Source organism: Salmo trutta, chromosome 13 (genome assembly GCF_901001165.1).
Source record: "Salmo trutta chromosome 13, fSalTru1.1, whole genome shotgun sequence".
NCBI lineage: Eukaryota > Metazoa > Chordata > Actinopteri > Salmoniformes > Salmonidae > Salmo > Salmo trutta.
Window position 1 is genome coordinate 71,916,861 of NC_042969.1, and position 23,310 is coordinate 71,940,170.

Below are 23,310 nucleotides of genomic sequence, written 5' to 3' on the forward strand. Positions count from 1 at the left end.
TTTGTCGCAGGCAATATCACAATGTAATTTGAAACTGACAGAATAACAAATGATATTGTGGAGTGAATATAATATGAGCTAGTCAGAGGACAAACAGAGCAGAAGGCATTATCTAACTGTGATATGCTAACAGTCTAAGTTAGAAGAAGGTTATGAGGCTGAATCCAGCACTAAAAATAGAAATAACCGTTTGTGAGGTGGCAAAACTTGCATGGTGGAGGTAGTGGGAGTCAATTGTCCCTCATTTCACCCACTGGGCAATTCTTCAGCCCTGACCTCCCCCCACACACACACACACACACGCATGCACGCACTAGACCAACCAACGCTCCTCCACTAGAATGCCACTCAGCCCCCCTACATGCTCTCACCTCCAAGCGTTTGACCTGCGTTTTCTCAAACTCCATCTTGGTCTCCATCTCTCGGATCTTGGCCTCATGCCTGCTGACCAGGGACTTCTCCACCATAGACGTCTCCTGGAACTCCAGCTGGCTCTGCAGTGCCGAGAGCTGAGAGAGTGAAATACAGGAGTAGGAACACACAAACAAGGAAGGGTTTTAGAAAGAACAACATACCGTAGCAGAAACAAACTGCCACCATACAGTATATTATGTAAACTCAGCAAAAAAAGAAATGTCCTCTCACTGTCAACTGCATTTATTTTCAGCAAACTTAACATGTGTAAATATGTGTATGAACATAACAAGATTCAACAACTGAGACATGAACAAGTTCCACAGACATGTGACAAACAGAAATGTAATAATGTGTCCTTGAACAAAGGGAGGGTCAAAATCAAAAGTAACAGTCAGTATCTGGTGTGGCCACCAGCTGCATTAAGTACTGCAGTGCATCTCCTCCTCATGGACTGCACCAGATTTGCCAGTTCTTGCTGTGAGATGTTACCCCACTCTTCCACCAAGGCACCTGCAAGTTCCAGACATTTCTGTGAGGAATGGCCCTAGCCCTCACCCTCCGATCCAACAGGTCCCAGACGTGCTCAATGGATTGAGATCTGGGCTCTTCGCTGGCCATGGCAGAACACTGACATTCCTGTCTTACAGGAAATCACACACAGAACGAGCAGTATGGCTGGTGGCATTGTCATGCTGGAGTGTCATGTCAGGATGAGCCTGCAGGAAGGGTACCACATGAGGGAGGAGGATGTCTTCCATGTAACACACAGCATTGAGATTGCCTGCAATGACAACAAGCTCAGTCCGATGATACCGTGACACACCGCCCCAGACCATGACGGACCCTCCACCTCCAAATCGATCCTGCTCCAGAGTACAGGCCTCGGTGTAACACTCATTCCTTCGTCGATAAACGCGAATCCGCCCATCACCCCTAGTGAGACAAAACCGCGCCTCGTCAGTCAAGAGCACTTTTTGCCAGTCCTGTCTGGTCCAGCGACGGTGGGTTTGTGCCTCTAAGCGACGTTGTTGCCAGTGATGTCTGGTGAGGACCTGCCTTACAACAGGCCTACAAGCCCTCAGTCCAGCCTTTCTCAGGCTATTGTGGACAGTCTGAGCACTGATGGAGGGATTGTGCATTCCTGGTGTAACTCGAACAGTTGTTGTTGCCATCCTGTACCTATCCCGCAGGTGTGATGTTTGGATGTCCCGATCCTGTGCAGGTGTCTTTACACGAGGTCTGCCACTGCGAGGACGATCAGCTGTCGATCCTGTCTCCCCGTAGCACTGTCTTAGGCGTCTCACAGTACGGACATTTATTGCCCTGGCCACATCTGCAGTCCTCATGCCTCCTTGCAGCATGCCTAAGGCACGTTCACGCAGATGAGCAGGGACCCTGGGCATCTTTCGTTTGGTGTTTTTCAGAGTCAGTAGAAAGGCCTCTTTAGTGTCCTAAGTTTTCATAACTGTGACCTTAATTGCCTACCGTCTGTAAGCTGTTAGTGTCTTAACGACCGTTCCACAGGTGCATGTTCATTAATTGTTTATGGTTCATTGAACAAGCATGGGAAACAGTGTTTAAACCCTTTACAATGAAGATCTGTGAAGTTATCTGGATTTTTACGAATTATCTTTGAAAGACAGGGTCCTGAAAAGGGACGTTTATTTTTTTGCTGAGTTTATATATATTATATCAAATGAATGCAACAGCCTACAGTAGTGGTGCAAATGTTCAGCCCACCAATGCTGAAACACAACCTCCACACAACTGGTGATCTATATCCACACCAGGGCTTTAAGCTTGAGAGCTACTCTCTATATCCACACCAGGGCTTTAAGCTTGAGGGCTACTCTCTATATCCACACCAGGGCTTTAAGCTTGAGGGCTACTCTCTATATCCACACCAGGGCTTTAAGCTTGAGGGCTACTCTCTATACCCACACCAGGGCTTTAAGCTTGAGGGCTACTCTCTATATCCACACCGGGGCTTTAAGCTTGAGGGCTACTCTCTATATCCACACCGGGGCTTTAAGCTTGAGGGCTACTCTCTATATCCACACCGGGCTTTAAGCTTGAGGGCTACTCTCTATATCCACACCGGGGCTTTAAGCTTGAGGGCTACTCTCTATATCCACACCGGGGCTTTTCACATCTCTACTGGGTGCTTTTCACATCACTACTGGGTGCTTTTCACATCTCTACTGGGTGCTTTTCAGATCACTACTGGGTGCTTTTCACATCACTACTGGGGGCTTTTCACATCTCTACTGGGTGCTTTTCACATCTCTACTGGGTGCTTTTCACATCTCTACTGGGTGCTTTTCACATCTCTACTGGGTGCTTTTCACATCTCTACTGGGTGCTTTTCACATCTCTACTGGGTGCTTTTCACATCTCTACTGGGTGCTTTTCACATCACTACTGGGGGCTTTTCACATCTCTACTGGGGGCTTTTCACATCTCTACTGGGGGCTTTTCACATCTCTACTGGGTGCTTTTCACATCTCTACTGGGTGCTTTTCACATCTCTACTGGGTGCTTTTCACATCTCTACTGGGTGCTTTTCACATCACTACTGGGGGCTTTTCACATCTCTACTGGGGGCTTTTCACATCTCTACTGGGGGCTTTTCACATCTCTACTGGGTGCTTTTCACATCTCTACTGGGTGCTTTTCACATCTCTACTGGATGCTTTTCACATCACTACTGGGTGCTTTTCACATCTCTACTGGGTGCTTTTCACATCTCTACTGGGTGCTTTTCACATCTCTACTGGGTGCTTTTCACATCTCTACTGGGTGCTTTTCACATCACTACTGGGTGCTTTTCACATCACTACTGGATGCTTTTCACATCACTACTGGGTGCTTTTCACATCTCTACTGGGTGCTTTTCACATCACTACTGGGTGCTTTTCACATCACTACTGGATGCTTTTCACATCACTACTGGGTGCTTTTCACATCACTACTGGGGGCTTTTCACATCTCTACTGGGTGCTTTTCACATCTCTACTGGGTGCTTTTCACATCTCTACTGGGTGCTTTTCACATCACTACTGGATGCTTTTCACATCACTACTGGGTGCTTTTCACATCACTACTGGATGCTTTTCACATCACTACTGGGTGCTTTTCACATCACTACTGGGGGCTTTTCACATCTCTACTGGGTGCTTTTCACATCTCTACTGGGTGCTTTTCACATCACTACTGGGTGCTTTTCACATCACTACTGGATGCTTTTCACATCTCTACTGGGTGCTTTTCACATCTCTACTGGGTGCTTTTCACATCTCTACTGGATGCTTTTCACATCTCTACTGGGTGCTTTTCACATCACTACTGGGGGCTTTTCACATCACTACTGGATGCTTTTCACATCTCTACTGGATGCTTTTCACATCTCTACTGGGTGCTTTTCACATCTCTACTGGGTGCTTTTCACATCACTACTGGGTGCTTTTCACATCTCTACTGGGGGCTTTTCACATCTCTACTGGGGGCTTTTCACATCTCTACTGGATGCTTTTCACATCTCTACTGGGTGCTTTTCACATCACTACTGGGTGCTTTTCACATCTCTACTGGGTGCTTTTCACATCTCTACTGGGTGCTTTTCACATCTCTACTGGGGGCTTTTCACATCTCTACTGGATGCTTTTCACATCTCTACTGGATGCTTTTCACATCTCTACTGGGTGCTTTTCACATCACTACTGGGTGCTTTTCACATCACTACTGGTGGTCCAGATCCAAATCAACCTTCCTCTTCAGGAGTAGCCCGGCCTCTCTCTATTGAGTGGTTCAGAGTTTTAACATAGTTCAGACCAGGATAGGGATTCAAACACTGGACTTTGTTACATGCACTACATATCTATTATTTAAAGCGTAGATACGTGCCCCCAACTGAATTCCTTTTAATTATTTCTAAAAGTTGCTCCGCTGTTTCAAAGCAGAGAAACTATTTGCTAGGAATAATAATATCCTGAATATTGACTTACATCGGAGGTCAGACGAGGCCTTTTTGTTTAATCTGAAACCAATATAGCTAAACTAACAACTACATTTATGCCCTCCAGTCCAACTCAAGTCTTTAAATAGGCCTAAAGTAACCTTCAAGGAAAGAAAAGATGACAGTTTTAAAACATACTGATTATATAATTCTTATTCTTCTTATTATGTATTTCGATGTGAATTGAAAGAAACTGTCCTTTACAAGCTCCTGTATGAGGGAGCCCCTGGGAGCATCCTGCACGTTCAATAAGATGACAGCTTCCCTGCCATAATGACTGACTAGGCATCAGAGAGAGTGAGTGGAAGAGAGAGAGCAAGCCAGAGATAGCGGGGGAGAGAGAGAGAGAGTGGGGGAGAGAGAGAGAGAGAGCGCGGCGGGGGAGAGAGAGAGAGAGAGCGGCAGGGGGGGAGGGAGAGAGAGAGAGAGAGCGGCGGGGGGGAGAGAGAGAGAGAGCGGCGGGGGGGGAGAGAGGGGGATGCGGACACTGCCCTCATAGCCTGATGATGATAGATCCCCCCCCCCCCTCTCAGCGACAGCGGGGATAATTGTTCCGAGGCCAGGGTCTCTGATGGTTATCTCCAGACTGGAGCGCCACAATGTGAGTGTCACGCTACAACACAAATGTCCCGTGTCTGGGTGGGATTATGGGGCATCAGAGAGAGAGAGGTAAAAGTATTACTGGCTTGATCCCCTGCAGGGTCACCTTGATTTGATAAGAAAAGGCACACAGACTGTGACCACACAACACGGTTCCACAATGAAATCACTACGACTGTTAAAGCTGGGGACTACTAAAGCCAAATGTCACAGCCTGACTGGGTACCGTGACAGAGAACGTCTGTCCGACTGTTGTCTATCTTCAACTGCCAAACAGAGTTGACAATTTTGGTTATTCTAAAAAGACACATTAATTATCCCATGTCAATCATTTGTAAGGACTACCATGCAAAGAGAGGAAATAGGAGTGGAGGACTTTAAATTCCATGAGGCAGATGACTTATGTCAGCTAGCTAGTCCTGCTCAATGAGTCCCATTATGTTGTTCTAAGTGCAGACAAAGTGCTGCATTAGGATAGCACTGTCTATCCCTATACCCTCCCGGCTAAACAACTGTGTCCCAGTCAACTGTACCTTCTCCTGGACATCCTGCTTCTGCTTGAGGGCCTCCTCCAGCTGGGCTTGTAGGTCAGAGATCTGGGCTAGGTTCTGGGTCGACTACACACACAAACAAGCTACTGGTCAGTCTGATAGGTTTAACACCAACTTATCTCTACAGTGTTTTGCATCATGTTTACTTTAAGTAGCACAGTACAACATAATATATTCATCCCCATTTGGTCTACACAGCTAGAAAACAGATTGATAAACAACCATAAACAAACATGTTGATGGGACCATGTCACAGCGACATATTTTTAAAAGCAAGAGTAGGGAGGGGAGACAACACATCTCATTTCAATGTGACCTGTGTGAAATGAAATATTAGAGATTAGTGCTTTTTTCTGCTACGTGAAGCACTCCGCATAGCGAGCCCAGGGGAACAGCTGTCTCACTTTAGACGGGATACATTCATTTGCAGCTAGTAAAAGCAGATCACTCATATTTCCATCAGTGTCAGACAGACAGAGCTCACTTTTCATCTCCTCTTGATAGCAAACTGCTCTACACAGATACACTAACACTAATGGAGAGCACTAAACTGATGCCAAATACTATTTACACCATTCAAATAATGCAGAATGACCAGAATGACCCTTGCATTGTGTCTGTTACCTGGACGACAGCTGACTTGTGCTTCTTCATGAGCTCGTTCATATCCTCCTGGTCCTCCTCCATACGAGACTGCAGATCATTCTTCTCCCTCAACAGCCTGCTCAACTGCTCTTCCAGCTGAGAGAGAGAGAGAGAGAGAGAGAGACGCAGAGAGTTACAGAGAGAGAGCAATACAGAGAGACACAAAGGGATATACAGAGAGAGAGAGAGACACACACAGAGAGAAAGCGACAGAGACACAGTGAGAGAGAGCAAGAGACAGAGACACAGAGAGAGAACAAACATTGAGTAAAGCCAGTGTGTCTGTGTACACTACCGTTCAAAAGTTTGGGGTCACTTAGAAATGTCCTTGTTTTTGAAAGAAAAGCACATTTTCTGTCCATTAAAACAACATCAAATTGATCAGAAATACACTGTAGACATTGTTAATGTTGTAAATGACTATTGCAGCGGGAAACGGCTGATTTTTAATGTAATATCTACATAGGCATACAGAGGCCCATTATCAGCAACCATCACTCCTGTGTTCCAATGGCACGTTGTGTTAGCTAATCCAAGTTTATAATTTTAAAAGGCTAATTGATCATTAGAAAACCCTTTTGCAATTATGTTAGCACAGCTGAAAACTGTTATGCTGATTAAAGAAGCACAATACCAGCCTCAACGTCAACAGTGAAGAGGCGACTCCAGGATGCTGGCCTTCTGTTTTGCGGGTACTATTTAATGAAGGACTTGTGAGGCGTCTGTTTCTCAAACTAGACACTCTAATGTACTTGTCTACAGCAACTGAAATGCCTGCAACACTTAACAATGAGCTGCAGTAAGATTCGGAATGGGTAGCAAGGATTAAGTTAGTCCTACATATTTCCAAAACTAAAAGCATTGTATTTGGGACAAATCATTCACTTAAATCCTAAACCTCAACTACATCTCATAATGAATAATGTGGAAATTGAGCAAGTTGAGGTGACTAACTGCTTGGAGCAACCCTGGATTGTAAACTGTCATGGTCAAAACATACTGATACAACAGTAGCTAAAATGGGGAGAAGTCTTAACACTATCAACAAGGCAGGTCCTACAGGCCCTGGTTTTGTCGCACCTGGACTACTGTTCAGTCGTGTAGTCAGGTGCCACAAAGAGGGACTTAGGAATATTGCAGTTGGTTCAGAACAGGACAGCACGGCTGGCCCTTAAACGTACACAGAGAGCATGTAATGACATGCATGTCAATCTCGCATGGCTCAAAGTGGAAGAGAGATTGACTTCATCACTACTTGTTTTTGTAAGAGGTGAATGGACACCCATCCATACCCCACAAGACATGCCACCAGAGGTCTCTTCACAGTCCCCAAGTCCAGAACAGACTATGGGAGAAACACAGTACTACATAGAGCCATGACTACATGGAACTCCATTCCACATCAGGTAACTGATGCAAGCAGTAGAATCAGATTTAAAAAACAGGTAAAAATACACCTTATGGAACAACAGGCACTGTGAAGAGACACACACAAAGGTACAGACACATGCATACGCACACATTGTGATATTGTTGTATGGTGGTATTAAACATCTTGTATTGTATATATGTAGTGGTGTAATAATGTTATATGATGTATTTATTTTATTTTTATTTAACCTTTATTTAACTAGGCAAATCAGTTAAGAACAAACTCTTATTCACAATGATGGCCTACCAAAAGGCAAAACTGTGGGGATGGGGCCTGGGATTAAAAATAAAAAAAACATAAAATATAAATATAGGACAAAACAAACATCACAACAAGAGAGACCACAACATAAAGAGAGACCTAAGACAACATAGCATGGTAGCAACACATGACAACACAGCATGGTAGCAACACAACATAACAACAACATGGTAGCAACACAACATGGTAGCAGCACAAAACATGGTACAAACATTATTGGGCACAGACAAAGCACAAAGGGCAAGAAGGTAGAGACAACAATACATCACGTGAAGCAGCCACAACTGTCAGTAAGAGTGTCCATGATTGAGTCTTTGAATGAAAAGATGGAGATAAAACAGTCCAGTTTGAGTGGTTTTTGCAGCTCGTTCCAGTCGCTAGCTGCAGCGAACTGAAAAGACGAGCGACCCAGGGATGTGTGTGCTTTGGGGACCTTCAACAGATTGTGACTGGCAGAACGGGTGTTGTATGTGGAGGATGAGGGCCGCAGTAGATATCTCAGATCGGGGGGGGGGGGGGGGGGGGGAGTGAGGCCTAAGAAGCGGTAGGTAGCCTAGTGAGGCGGCTGGTAGCCTAGTGGTTAGAGCGTTGGACTAGTAACTGAAAGGTTGTAAGATCAAATCCCTGAGCTGACAAGGTAAAAATCTGTTCAGCCCCTGAACAAGGCAGTTAACCCACTGTTCCTAGGCCGTCATTGAAAATAAGAATTTGTTCTCATTAACTGACTTGCCTAGTTAAATAAAGATTTTAAAAAAAAGAGGGTTTTATAAAATGATTTACCATATCATATAGAGACAGAAACAAACATTTTACCTCATAAGTACACATAATTGCAAATGATTAAACCCTTCCAATAGAAATGTAAAAAAAAAACATTTAGTTACGAATATAACTTTAATTAAATGAGTTGACTCTTCACATGGGATGAACTTTAATTAAATGAGTTGACTCTTCACATGGGATGAACTTTAATTAAATGAGTTGACTCTTCACATGGGATGAACTTTAATTAAATGAGTTGACTCTTCACATGGGATGAACTTCACTAAACAACAAAAGAGAGGGAATATTGAATGATCCATCACATCTCCCAAAAATGTTTTCAACATACATCTGTAAAATGATAGTCTAGAAACTAAATCTTTGGTTGTCTTCCTCTCAGTGTGAGTATAGAATGCAGTGATGTGTCCTATAAGGAGCATTGATAGTAAATCTGATGGCCGAATGGTAAATGTTAGCGACTAATACCTAATGATAGCAGGGTGTTCCTAACTGACTTCTGTGGAAACGTCAGAGGCGTAATCCTATTTCTATAATTACTTCAACAATGCAGAGAGGGGCAGCAGGGAGATGAGACGGACTGGGGACAGTCGGGGATGTATTAATAAATGATGAATAATGTGGATATCAGAAAAGGATAATGAATCCATTAGTACATAGCTGAGAGATGAGAAGACTTGTAAAGCACGCTGGCACAGTGACATTCATCTTATTCACATGGAGGGAAAAACAGACCGGGAGAATGGATAATGGACCACATCTGATGAATTTCACCAAAATAGAACCAACAGAATTCCTTGGAAAGAAATTGCAAGATTTCATACTGGTATTAATGACATGGTTGCTATTTTAATAAGGAGATACCCATTCAATGATTGTTTCCTATGTTAAACCAAATAAATGCCCTCATTGCCCAAAAATATGCGCAGGTTAAGTAAACATCAACCCCAATATAGACTTGTTTGTTCCTGTTGTACTTCAATGCCAGAATTTTAAAAAACAAAAAAACATTGACAATCATGCCAAGAAAATGCACATTTAGACTGATGAAATCAGTGTGTGTGAGTATGTGCTGCAACCTGGAAAACACCTATCCATCCATTCCTCCATCCACCTCACCCAGTTTCTATTGTTCCTGACCTGCTGCGGTGTGAACTCAATTACCATTCCCTCTCGCTGCCGAGATAATATTCACCCAATGACAGCTGTATTAAACTGTAATGGATTTCAAGGTGATACGTCTTGTTCAAATTAGAAATGTTCCCGGAAACATTCCATCATAATGCCAGTTTCACCGCCGAGAGAGGTGGATGTCACATCAAGAGAAAGGTGAGGATGAGGAGGGAGAAAGAGAGAGAGCGAGAGAGAGAGGAAGGTATAAAATGAGAGGGGGATGAGAAAAGACAGGGGGAGAGGAACAAAATAAGGAGAGAGGTAAGAGAAGGAGAAAAAATAAGGAGAGAGGTAAGAGAAAGAGAAGGAGAGAGGTAAGAGAAAGAGAAAGGTTAGAGAAAGAGAAAAGAGAAGGAGAGAGGTAAGAGAAAGAGAAAAGAGAAGGAGAGAGGTAAGAGAAAGAGAAAAGAGAAGGAGAGAGGTAAGAGAAAGAGAAAAGAGAAGGAGAGAGGTTAGAGAAAGAGAAAAGAGAAGGAGAGAGGTAAGAGAAAGAGAAAAGAGAAGGAGAGAGGTAAGAGAAAGAGAAAAGAGAAGGAGAGAGGTAAGAGAAAGAGAAAAGAGAAGGAGAGAGGTAAGAGAAAGAGAAAAGAGAAGGAGAGAGGTAAGAGAAAGAGAAGGAGAGAGGTAAGAGAAAGAGAAAGGTTAGAGAAAGAGAAAAGAGAAGGAGAGAGGTTAGAGAAAGAGAAAAGAGAAGGAGAGAGGTGAGAGAAAGAGAAAAGAGAAGGAGAGAAGGTAAGAGAAAGTAGAAAAGAGAAGGAGAGAGGTAAGAGAAAGAGAAAAGAGAAGGAGAGAGAGGGAAGAGAAAGGAGAAAAGAGAAGGGAGAGAGGTAAGAGAAAAGAGGAAAAGAGAAGGAGAGAGGTAAGAGAAAGATAAAAGAGCAGAGAGAGGTAGAGAAAGAGAAAAGGAGAGAGGTAGAGAGGTAAAGAAAAAGAAAAGAGAAGGAGAGAGGTAAGAGAAAGAGAAAAGAGAAGGAGAGAGGTAAGAGAAAAAGAAAAGAGAAGAGAGAGGTAAGAGAAAGAGAAAAGAGGTGAGAGGTAAGAGAAAGAGAAAAGAGGAGAGAGGTAAGAGAAAGAGAAAAGAGAAGGAGAGAGGTAAGAGAAAAGAGGAGAGAGGTAAGAGAAAAGAGAAAAGAGGAGAGAGGTAAGAGAAAGAGAAAAGAGGAGAGAGGTAAGAGAAAGAGAAAAGAGGAGAGAGGTAAGAGAAAGAGAAAGAGAAGGAGAGAGGTAAGAGAAAGAAAAGAGAAGGAGAGAGGTAAGAGAAAGAGAAAGGTTAGAGAAAGAGAAAAGAGAAGGAGAGAGGTTAGAGAAAGAGAAAAGAGAAGGAGAGAGGTTAGAGAAAGAGAAAAGAGAAGGAGAGAGGTAAGAGAAAGAGAAAAGAGAAGGAGAGAGGTAAGAGAAAGAGAAAGAGAAGGAGAGAGGTAAGAGAAAGAGAAAAGAGAAGGAGAGAGGTAAGAGAAAGAGAAAAGAGAAGGAGAGAGGTAAGAGAAAGAGAAAAGAGAAGGAGAGAGGTAAGAGAAAGAGAAAAGAGAAGGAGAGAGGTAAGAGAAAGAGAAAAGAGAGGAGAGAGGTAAGAGAAAGAGAAAAGAGAAGGAGAGAGGTAAGAGAAAAAGAAAAGAGAAGGAGAGAGGTAAGAGAAAGAGAAAAGAGGAGAGAGGTAAGAGAAAGAGAAAAGAGGAGAGAGGTAAGAGAAAGAGAAAAGAGAAGGAGAGAGGTAAGAGAAAAGAGGAGAGAGGTAAGAGAAAAGAGAAAAGAGAAAAGAGGTAAGAGAAAAGAGGAGAGAGGTAAGAGAAAAGAGGAGAGAGGTAAGAGAAAGAGAAAAGAGGAGAGAGGTAAGAGAGAGGAGAAAGGTAAGAGAAAGAGGAGAGAGGTAAGAGAAAGAGGTAAGAGAAAGAGGAGAGAGGTAAGAGAAAGAAAAAAGAGGACGGAGGTAAGAGAAAGAGAAAAGAGGAGAGAGGTAAGAGAAGGAGAAAAGAGGAAAGGTAAGAGAAGGAGAAAAGAGGCGAGAAGGAGAAAAGAGGAAAGGTAAGAGAAGGAGAAAAGAGGCGAGAGAAGGAGAAAAGAAAAAAGAGAGGAAACAGAGATGGCTGTTGGGTTGTTGCCATGACTCCCCTTAGAGCCCACACAGATGGTGTTGTCCTGATTAAAAGGTAGTTCACGGTGATAGAGTTCTTGAAATGTGGTGACATTTTGTCTTCTACTCAAGTGTTTCTTTGTCCTTTAGAGCTGCCTTGTCCATCTAATTGATGACGTTGGCAGAGCTCCAGATCTAAAGGTATTGTCCTAGTGTCCTTAGGAGCACACCTGCTTCTTTGTTGAAAAAGGTGTGTAGGAAGGTGTGAGAAGTGTGTAAGAAAGGTGTGCGTAGGAAAGGCATAAGTTGGTATTGGGCCCAATGTCACTCGGCTCCGTCATATACTCACATGGTCTCGCTTATCATTGCTATGTAGATGACACTCAACTACTTTTCTCTTTTCCCCCTTCTGACACCCGGGGAAGGCCTGCCTGCTCAAAGACCTTTCCATTACGGATGACAGCTCCACGGTGTCCCCCTCCCAGAGTGCAAAGGACCTTGGCATGACCCTGGACAACACTCTGTCGTTCTCTGCAAACATCACAGCAGTGACTCGCTCCTGCAGGTTTATGCTCCCCAACATCCGTAGAGTACGACTCTACCTCAAACAGGAAGTGGTGCAGGTCCTAATCCAGGCACTTGTCCTCTCCTGTCTGGACTACTGCAACTCACTGTAGGCTGGGCTCCCTGCTTTTAACATCAAACCCCTGCAACTTATCCAGAACTCTTGGCCCTCCCGTTCAGCCCAGTCCAAGCTCTTCTCTGTCCTGGCACCCCAATTGTGGAACCAGCTTAGGACAGCAGAGACCCTGCCCATCTTCCGAAAACATCTGAAACCCTACCTCTTCAAACAGTATCTTAAATAATCCCATAGCACCCACCACCCTCTTCTCATCACCCCTCCCCCCAACACCTCGCACGCTCGGAATACATTTAATTCAACCGCTGAAAACCCTCCCACTTGCTGTCCTTAGGAGCACACCTGCCATTCTAAATGCTTTCACAGATGAACATAAATGGTGGCGAGTAAAGGTGCTGGCCTAGTTTAGAGGTCATAGGATGTATGGAATAGGTTAGAGGTCATAGGGTGTATGGAATAGGTTAGAGGTCATAGGGTGTATGGAATAGGTTAGAGGTCATAGGGTGGATGGAATAGGTTAGAGGTCATGGTGTATGGAATAGGTTAGAGGTCATAGGGTGTATGGAATAGGTTAGAGTTCATGGTGTATGGAATAGGTTAGAGGTCATGGTGTATGGAAAAGATTAGAGGTAGGAAGGAATGGTGTACTGTACTCACAGCCTGTTTGGCTTTGGAGATGTCGTCCATCTGCACATGCAAGTCCTCAATCTCCACCTCCATAGATTTACGGGCCTTCACTGCTGCCGCACAGGTGAACTCTGACTCCTCCAGCTGAGACAGGGGGAGAGAGAGAGAGTGAGAAAGAGAAAGCGAGAGAAAGGTCAAAATTCTATAGAAATTGTATTCTGATGTTTCTTGACTTTCCCAGTATCTCTGTGGTGTGTCACGCAGGTGTAGGAACTGGACAAGTGTGCTAGGGGTACAACCTACCTGGTTTTTGAGCTGGGCGATCTCTCTCTTGCTTGGGGCGTTGTTCTTCATGTGGTCCAGCATGATCTGGGCGTCGGCCAGCAGGGCCTTGGTGCGCTTCAGATCCTTCTTCAGCCTCTTCTCCGTCTCCACGTCTCTGGGTTTCACCTGGGGAGAGCAGCAACACAGCCAGATTACAACCAGCTCAACACATTACACCACACACTAAACACAGTATCAACAAAAGCCTGCATAATCTGAAACTATCCAGTAGGAAGATTGACAGCCACTGGACATATAACTAGTCTGGGAAAGCCTGTAGAGTAGACGGTGCGCTGGTAGTGAGGTGTCTGACAGTACCTGGTCCTGGGCAGACAGCAGCTTGGTCTCCAGTTCTCTCCTCTCACGTAGAACCTTCTGTTTGTCATCATACTCCTCCTCCAGCTGGACTTCTATCTGCTTCAGCTGAAAACACAGGAACACACTATATGTGACCTACAAATTGTGATCCAACTGAAAGAGACATGTTTACATAATAAAACTGAGTCATGGTCTATGTTTGTGCTTTGGTGACGAAACCAGCTATTTGTGGCAATTATAGTAACACAGTTTCACAACTAATCATTTGCCTTTAGAGTCATGTAACGTTTCCGGTGTGTGCTGTACCTTCTTACTGCAGGACTGTCTGATCTCCTCCACCTCCTCGTCTTTACTCTCAATCTCCTTGGAGTGTGTCTGGCGCAGTCTCTCTGTCTCCATCTCCAGACGCAGCTTAGCCTGCACAACACAAAGACAGAGTAAGAGTGTCATCCTCAATGGAGTGTGTGTGTATGTTTGTGTGTGCGCACGCACATCTGCATGTGCGTTCTAGTGTGAGTCTCTGTGTGCTTCTGTGTGTGCACGTTTGCATGTGTGTATACAAGTGTGTGTCTCTAACTCTATACTAGAGGTCGACCAATTAATCGGAATGGCCGATTAATTAGGGCCGATTTCAAGTTTTCATATCAATCGGTAATCGGTATTTTTGGCCACCAATTTGCCAATTTTTTATATTAAAACAAAAATAAATATATATATTTTTTTTAACTAGGCAAGTCAGTTAAGAACACATTTTTATTTTCAATGACGGCCAAGGAACGGTGGGTTAACTGCTTTGTTCAGGGGCAGAACGACAGATTTTTACCTTGTCAGCTTGAGGATTCAATCTTGCAACCTTACGGTTAACTAGTCCAACGCTCTAACCACCTGCTTTACATTGCACTCCACGAGGAGCCTGCCTGTTACGCGAATGCAGTAAGAAGCCAAGGTAAGTTGCTAGCAAGCATTAAACTTATCTTATAAAAAACAATCAATCAATCATAATCACTAGTTAACTACACATGGTTGATGATATTACTAGGTTATCTAGCCTGTCCTGCGTTGCATATAATCGATGCGGTGCGCATTCGCGAAAAAGGACTGTCGTTGCTCCAACGTGTACCTAACCATAAACATCAATGTCTTTCTTAAAATCAATACACAAGTATATATTTTTAAACCTGCATATTTAGTTAATATTGCCTGCTAACATGAATTTATTTTAACTATTGAAAATGTGTCACCTCTGCAACAGAGTCAGGGTATATGCAGCAGTTGCGAACTGTGTGAATACTATTTCTTCCTAACAAAGACAGCCAACTTCGCCAAACGGGGGATGATTTAACAAAAGCGCATTTGCGAAAAAAAGCACAATCGTTGCACGACTGTACCTAACCATAAACATCAATGCCTTTCTTAAAATCAATACACAGAAGTATATATTTTTAAACCTGCATATTTAGCTAAAAGAAATCCAGGTTAGCAGGCAATATTAACCAGGTAAAATTGTGTCAGTTCTCTTGCGTTCATTGCACGCAGAGTCGGGGTATATGCAACAGTTTGGGCCGCCTGGCTCGTTGCGAACTAATTTGCCAGAATTGTATGTAATTATGACATAACATTGAAGGTTGTGCAATGTAAAAGGAATATTTAGACTTAGGGATGCCACCCGTTAGATAAAATACGGAACGGTTCCGTATTTCACTGAAAAAATAAACGTTTTGTTTTTGAGATGATAGTTTCCGGATTCGACCATATTAATGACCTAAGGCTCGTATTTCTGTGTGTTTATTATATTATAATTAAGTCTATGATTTGATATTTGATAGAGCAGTCTGACTGAGCGGTGGTAGGCACCAGCAGGCTCGTAAGCATTCATTCAAACAGCACTTTCGTGCGTTTTGCCAGCAGCGCTTCGCAATTCTTCAAGCATTGCGCTGTTTATGACTTCAAGCCTATCAACTCCCAAGATTAGGCTGGTGTAACCGATGTGAAATGGCTAGCTAGTTAGCCGGGTGTGCGCTAATAGCGTTTCAAACGCCACTCGCTCTGAGACTTGGAGTAGTTTTTCCCCTTGCTCTGCATGGGTAACGCTGCTTCGAGGGGGGCTGTTGTCGATGTGTTCCTGGTTCGAGCCCAGGTAGGAGCGAGGAGAGGGACGGAAGCTATACTGTTGCACTGGCAATACTAAAGTGCCTATAAGAACATCCAATAGTCAAAGGTATATGAAATACAAATCGTATAGAGAGAAATAGTCCTATAATTCCTATAATAACTACAACCTAAAACTTCTTACCTGGGAATATTGAAGACTCAAGTTAAAAGGAACCACCAGCTTTCATATTTCTCATGTTCTGAGCAAGGAACTTAAACGTTAGCTTTTTTACATGGCACATATTGCACTTTTACTTTCTTCTCTAACACTTTGTTTTTGCATTATTTAAACCAAGTTGAAAATGTTTCATTATTTATTTGAGACTAAATTGATAGTATTTATGTATTATATTAAGTTAAAATAAGTGTTCATTCAGTATTGTTGTAATTGTCATAATTACAAATAAATGTAAAAAATAAAAAAACTGCCGATTAATCGGTAGCGGGCTTTTTGGGCCCTCCAATAATCGGCATCGGCGTTGAAAAATCATAATCGGCCGACCTCTACTCTATACCTGCTCCAGCATCTGTATAGTTCCGGCCTGTTCATCCAGCTCCTCTTCCTGGTCTTTGACCTTGGCCTCCAGGTCACGCATCGTCTTCTTCACCTTGGACAGTGATGCCTCATCCTTGGTCTCCTGGGACGACAGGTCCAACAGCTCCGCCTCCAGCTGTTCTAACTTCACGTTCTGTGCACACATCTCCAGGTCCTTGTCCTACAGGAAGAGAGGAAACACATTAAAACACACATCTCCAGGTCCTTGTCCTACAGGAAGAAAGGAGATACATTAAAACACACATCTTCAGGTCCTTGTCCTATAGGGAGAGAGGAGATACATCTCCAGGTCCTTGTCCTTTAGGGAGAGAGGAGACACACATTACGGGTGTTTTCACACAATTATTGTGAAGTCGGTGCGGTTCACTTAATTTTGTGTGCAGTGTGAACACTCCAAAGAAACTCAGACCCCTCAAAAGAGCCCCTGAAGCCAACAGACCATCTGGAGAGGTCTGGTTCTGGTTGTAGGGCAATGTGAACCCAAAGCTCCTCAGGTTCGCTTGTCGTTATTCCCGCGCCACACACTAGACTACTGTAACACCGTTTCCCCTGCCATAAACCCTCACACTAGACTACTGTAACACCGTTTCCCCTGCCATAACCCCTCACACTAGACTACTGTAACACCGTTTCCCCTGCCATAAACCCTCACACTAGACTACTGTAACACCGTTTCCCCTGCCATAAACCCTCACACTAGACTACTGTAACACCGTTTCCCCTGCCATAACCCCTCACACTAGACTACTGTAACACCGTTTCCCCTGCCATAAACCCTCACACTAGACTACTGTAACACCGTTTCCCTTGCCATAAACCCTCACACTAGACTACTGTAACACTGTTTCCCCTGCCATAAACCCTCACACTAGACTACTGTAACACCGTTTCCCCTGCCATAAACACACACACTAGACTACTGTAACACCGTTTCCCCTGCCATAAACCTTCACACTAGACTACTGTAACACCGTTTCCCCTGCCATAAACCCACACACTAGACTACTGTAACACCGTTTCCCCTGCCATTAACCCACACACTAGACTACTGTAACACCGTTTCCCCTGCCATAAACCCTCACACTAGACTACTGTAACACCGTTTCCCCTGCCATAAACCCTCACACTAGACTACTGTAACACCGTTTCCCCTGCCATAAACCCTCACACTAGACTACTGTAACACCGTTTCCCCTGCCATAAACCCTCACACTAGACTACTGTAACACCGTTTCCCCTGCCATAAACCCTCACACTAGACTACTGTAACACCGTTTCCCCTGCCATAAACCCTCACACTAGACTACTGTAACACCGTTTCCCCTGCCATAAACCTTCACACTAGACTACTGTAACACCGTTTCCCCTGCCATAAACCCACACACTAGACTACTGTAACACCGTTTCCCCTGCCATAAACCCTCACACTAGACTACTGTAACACCGTTTCCCCTGCCATAAACCCTCACACTAGACTACTGTAACACCGTTTCCCCTGCCATAAACCCACACACTAGACTACTGTAACACCGTTTCCCCTGCCATAAACCCACACACTAGACTACTGTAACACCGTTTCCCCTGCCATAAACACACACACTAGACTACTGTAACACCGTTTCCCCTGCCATAAACCCTCACACTAGACTACTGTCACACCGTTTCCCCTGCCATAAACACACACACTAGACTACTGTAACACCGTTTCCCCTGCCATAAACCCTCACACTAGACTACTGTAACACCGTTTCCCCTGCCATAAACCCTCACACTAGACTACTGTCACACCGTTTCCCCTGCCATAAACCCTCACACTAGACTACTGTAACACCGTTTCCCCTGGCATAAACCCTCACACTAGACTACTGTCACACTGGAAGATTCAAACACTCAAAGTACTTGAAAGATTACAAATACTATTTGAACCCATTTTTGGCACACACACAGATGTGGTAGGCCAGTAGTGTTGGTGTTTGTACAGTACCTCCAGTTGCTGTCGCAGGCTGAACACTTCTCCAGTCAGCATGTCCTTCTCTCTGCTCAGCTTCTCTCTAAGATTCTTCTCCCTCTGGACCTCCTCCTGAGACAGGTTCTGCTCCGAGTCAAACCTGACACACACACACACACACACACACACACACACAGACACACACGTTAATGCCTTGCCTGGCTAGACACACACCCTGCCGTGAGTCCCCTATCGACATAGAACATACTGGTACAGTATATGTGCACAGACACACACACACACACTCCCCATAACGGTGATAGGCACGGGGGGAGTGTTTGTTGTCCTGTTTACTTAGTGAACTAAAGAGGCTTAGACAGCAGGGGCCTTTAACAAGCACAGCCAAGCTTAGAGACCACACAGAGGGTGTGTGTGTGTGTGTTTCTCCCCCCCCCCAGAGTTGCAGGAGACATCCATGGTGGAAAAGTCTCTGTTCAGTAGGCTGGAGGCCAAGTGTGTGTACACACGCACACCAAACATTTGCAGTGTGGTTGTAGCATCCCAGTAAGTTTTCTTACTGTGTGACACTACATAGCCTTTACTGATCTCCTAGATGAATTCTGTATTATATATCTCCTACTCTGCTGAGACATGATATCACTCAGTAACCATTACCACAGAGAGAGAGAGAGAGAGAGAGGGGGAGTTTGAGAGAGAGAGAGAAAGAGAGAAGGGGGAAAGCGAGAGATAGAAAGATCTGAGAGAGCTCTGCCTTTGGCTTAAAGAGCAGGAACCCAGACTTTATCAAAGACATTTGAAATACAGACATTGTCATCCTATAAGAAACATGCTATAAAGGAGACGGACCCACTGGTTGTCCTCTGGGTTACAGAGAGCTGGTAGGTGTGAAACTACCAGGTGTGAAACAGGGAAGAGACTCAGGGGATATGCTAATTTGGTATAGAACAGACCTATTACATTAGTCAAAACAGGAACATTTTACATCTGGCTAGAAATGAATAAGGAAATGATCTCAACTGAGAAAAATGTCCTCATGTGTGATACCTACAATTGAAGTCGGAAGTTTACATACACCATAGCCAAATACATTTCAACTCAGTTTTTCACAATTCCTGACATTTAATCCTAGTAAAAATTCCCTGTCTTAGGTCAGTTAGGATCACCACTTTATTTTAAGAATGTGAAATGTCAGAATAATAGTAGAGAATTTTATAGTATTTCAAATTTTATTTATTTCATCACATTCCCAGTGGGTCAGAAGTTTACATACACTCAATTAGTATTTGGTAGCATTGCCTTTAAATTGTTTAACTTGAGTCAAACGTTTCGGGTAGCCTTCCACAAGCTTCCCACAATAAATTGGGTGAATTCTGGCCCATTCCTCCTGACAGAGCTGGTGTAACTGAGTCAGGTTTCTAGGCCTCCTTGCTCGCACACACATCCTTATGATGCCATCTATTTTGTGAAGTGCACCAGTCCCTCCTGCAGCAAAGCACTCTCACAACATGATGCTGCCACCCCCTGTGCTTCACGGTTGGGATGGTGTTCTTCAGCTTGCAAGCATCCCCCTTTTTCCTCCAAACATAACAATGGTCATTGTGGTCTTGGCTGATTTCTTTTGATTTTTTGAATTAGATGCAACAATTAGACATAACCAAATCATGAGAAACAAAAAGATAATTACTTGACACACTGGAAAGAATTAACAAAAAAACTGAGCAAACTAGAATGCTATTTGGCCCTAAACAGAGAGTACACAGTGGCAGAATACCTGACCACTATGACTGACCCAAAATTAAGGAAATCTTGGACATTTGAAATGTCTATGTTCCTCTGAAACTTGTGTTGTTGTAATATTAACTGTTAATTTTTTTATTGTTTGTACAGACTCAGTGAGCATAGCCTTGCTATTGAGAAAGCCTGTCTTCTCTTGAGAGCCAGGTCGGCCTATGTGCACACTGCCCACAAAACGAGATGGAAACTGAGCTGCAGTTCTAACCTCCTGCCAAATATATGACCATATTAGAGACACATATTTACCTCAGATCACACAGACCCACAAAGAATTTGAAAACAAATCCAATTTTGATAAACTCCCATATCTATTGGGTGAAATTCCATAGTGTGCCATCACAGCAGCAAGATTTGTGACCTGTTGCCACAGAAAAGGGCAACCAGTGAAGAACAAACACCATTGTAAATACAGAGACACGCTATCAGAGTCGGTACAGCCGCCTGGTTTCTTCACGCATCGCACCAACAGAAAGAAGCATCTCTCTGGTAAGAAGAAGGGCGGGGGTGTATGCCTTAAGATTAACGAGACATGGTGTGATTATAGCAACATACAGGAACTCAAGTCCTTTTGTTCACCTGACCTAGAATTCCTTACAATCAAATGCCGACCGCATTATCTACCAAGAGAATTCTCTTCGATCATAATCACAGTTGTATATATATATACACACGACTGTGATTATGATCGAAGAGAATATATATACACATTTTATCAGTATATCGATTGCGCGACCCGGGCTGGCAAAACCCTGGATCATTGTTATTCTAACTTCCGCGACGCATATAAAGCCCTTCCCCGCCCCCCTTTCGGAAAAGCTGACCACGACTCCATTTTGTTGCTCCCAACCTATAGACAGAAACTAAAACAGGAAGTACCCGTGCTCAGGTCTGTTCAACGCTGGTCCGACCAATCGGATTCCACGCTTCAAGTTTGCTTCGATCATGTGGACTGGGATATGTTCCGTATAGCGTCGAACAACAACATTGATGAATACGCTGATTCGGTGAGCGAGTTTATTAGCAAGTGCATCGGTGATGTTGTACCCACAGCATCTATTAAAACATTCCCCAACCAGAAACCGTGGATTGATGGCAGCATTCGCACAAAACTGAAAGTGCGACCCACTGCTTTTAATCAGGGCAAGGTGACCGGAAACATGACCGAATACAAACAGTGTAGCTATTCCGTCCGCAAGGCAATCAAACAAGCTAAGCGTCAGTACAGAGACAAAGTGGAGTCGCAATTCAACGGCTCAGACACGAGAGGTATGTGGCAGGGTCTACAGTCAATCACGGACTACAAAAGAAAAACCAGCCCCGTCGCGGACCACGATGTCTTGCTCCCAGACAAATTAAAGAACTTCTTTGCTCGCTTTGAGGACAATACAGTGCCACTGACACGGCCCGCTACCAAAACCTGCGGGCTCTCCTTCACTGCAGCCAACGTGAGTAAAACATTTAAATGTGTTAACCCTCGCAAGTTTGCAGGTCCAGACGGCATCCCCAGCCGCGTCCTCAGAGCATGTGCAGACCAGCTGGCTGGTGTGTTTACAGACATATTCAATCAATCCTTATCCCAGTCTGCTGTTCCCACATGCTTCAAGAGGGCAACCATTGTTCCTGTTCCCAAGAAAGCTAAGGTAACTGAGCTAAATGACTACTGCCCCGTAGCACTCAGTTCCGTCATCATGAAGTGCTTTGAGAGACTAGTCAAGGACCATATCACCTCCACCCTACCTGACACCCTAGACCCATTCCAATTTGCTTACCGCCCCAATAGGTCCACAGACGACGCAATCGCAATCACACTGCACACTGCCCTAACCCATCTGGACAAGAGGAATACCTATGTAAGAATGCTGTTCATCGACTACTGCTCAGCATTTAACACCATAGTACCCTCCAAACTCGTCATTAAGCTTGAGACCCTGGGTCTCAACCCTGCCCTGTGAAACTGGGTCCTGGACTTCCTGATGGGCCGCCCCCCGGTGGTGAGGGTAGGAAACAACATCTCCACCCCGCTGATCCTCAACACTGGGGCCCCACAAGGGTGCGTTCTCAGCCCTCTCCTGTACTCCCTGTTCACCCACGACTGCGTGGCCATGCACGCCTCCAACTCAATCATCAAGTTTGCAGACGACACTACAGTAGGCTTGATTACCTGGTAGCCTTGATTACCAACAACGACGAGACAGCCTACAAGGAGGAGGTGAGGGCCCTTGGAGTGTGGTGTCAGGAAAATAACCTCACACTCAATGTCAACAAAACAAAGGAGATGATCGTGGACTTCAGGAAACAGCAGAGGGAGCAGCACCCTATCCACATTGATGGGACAGTAGTGGAGAAGGTGGGAAGTTTTAAGTTCCTCGGCGTACACATCACGGACAAACTGAAATGGTCCACCCACACAGACAGCGTGGTGAAGAAGGCGCAGCAGCGCCTCTTCCACCTCAGGAGGCTGAAGAAATTTGGCTTGTCACCAAAAACACTCACACACTTTTACAGATGCACAATCGAGAGCATCCTGTCTGAATGTATCACCGCCTGGTACGGCAACTGCTCTGCCCACAACCGCAAGACTCTCCAGAGGGTAGTGAGGTCTGCACAACGCATCACCGGGGGAAAACTACCTGCCCTCCAGGACACCTACACCACCCGATGTCACAGGAAGGCCAAAAAGATCATCAAGGACAACAACCACCCGAGCCACTGCCTGTTCACCCCGCTACCATCCAGAAGGCGAGGTCAGTACAGGTGCATCAAAGCTGGGACCGAGAGACTGAAAAACAGCTTCTATCTCAAGGCCATCCGATTGTTAAACAACCACCACTAACATTGAGGGGCTGCTGCCAACATACTGACTCAACTCTAGCCACTTTAATAATGGAAAAATTTATGTAATAAATGTATCACTAGCCACTTTAAACAATGCCACTTTATATAATGTTACACACCCTACATTACTCATCTCATATGTATATACTGT

The 23,310-nt window shown here is 44.4% G+C and overlaps 1 protein-coding gene across 6 annotated transcripts in view; it reads right to left on the minus strand.

The window, feature by feature from the left end:
- LOC115206472 (unconventional myosin-XVIIIa) overlaps positions 1-23,310 on the minus strand; it is a 168,515-nt gene that overhangs the window by 18,731 nt on the left and 126,474 nt on the right. For all 6 annotated transcript variants that reach the window (XM_029773514.1, XM_029773513.1, XM_029773512.1 and 3 more), the window contains 9 exons: positions 18,546-18,669; positions 16,521-16,721; positions 14,161-14,271; positions 13,855-13,959; positions 13,516-13,662; positions 13,243-13,356; positions 6,208-6,324; positions 5,566-5,649; positions 372-509 (listed from right to left, as the gene is read on the minus strand). In XM_029773514.1, the coding sequence (XP_029629374.1) occupies positions 372-509; positions 5,566-5,649; positions 6,208-6,324; positions 13,243-13,356; positions 13,516-13,662; positions 13,855-13,959; positions 14,161-14,271; positions 16,521-16,721; positions 18,546-18,669 (1,141 nt within the window). The remainder of the gene's footprint in view (positions 1-371; positions 510-5,565; positions 5,650-6,207; positions 6,325-13,242; positions 13,357-13,515; positions 13,663-13,854; positions 13,960-14,160; positions 14,272-16,520; positions 16,722-18,545; positions 18,670-23,310) is intronic.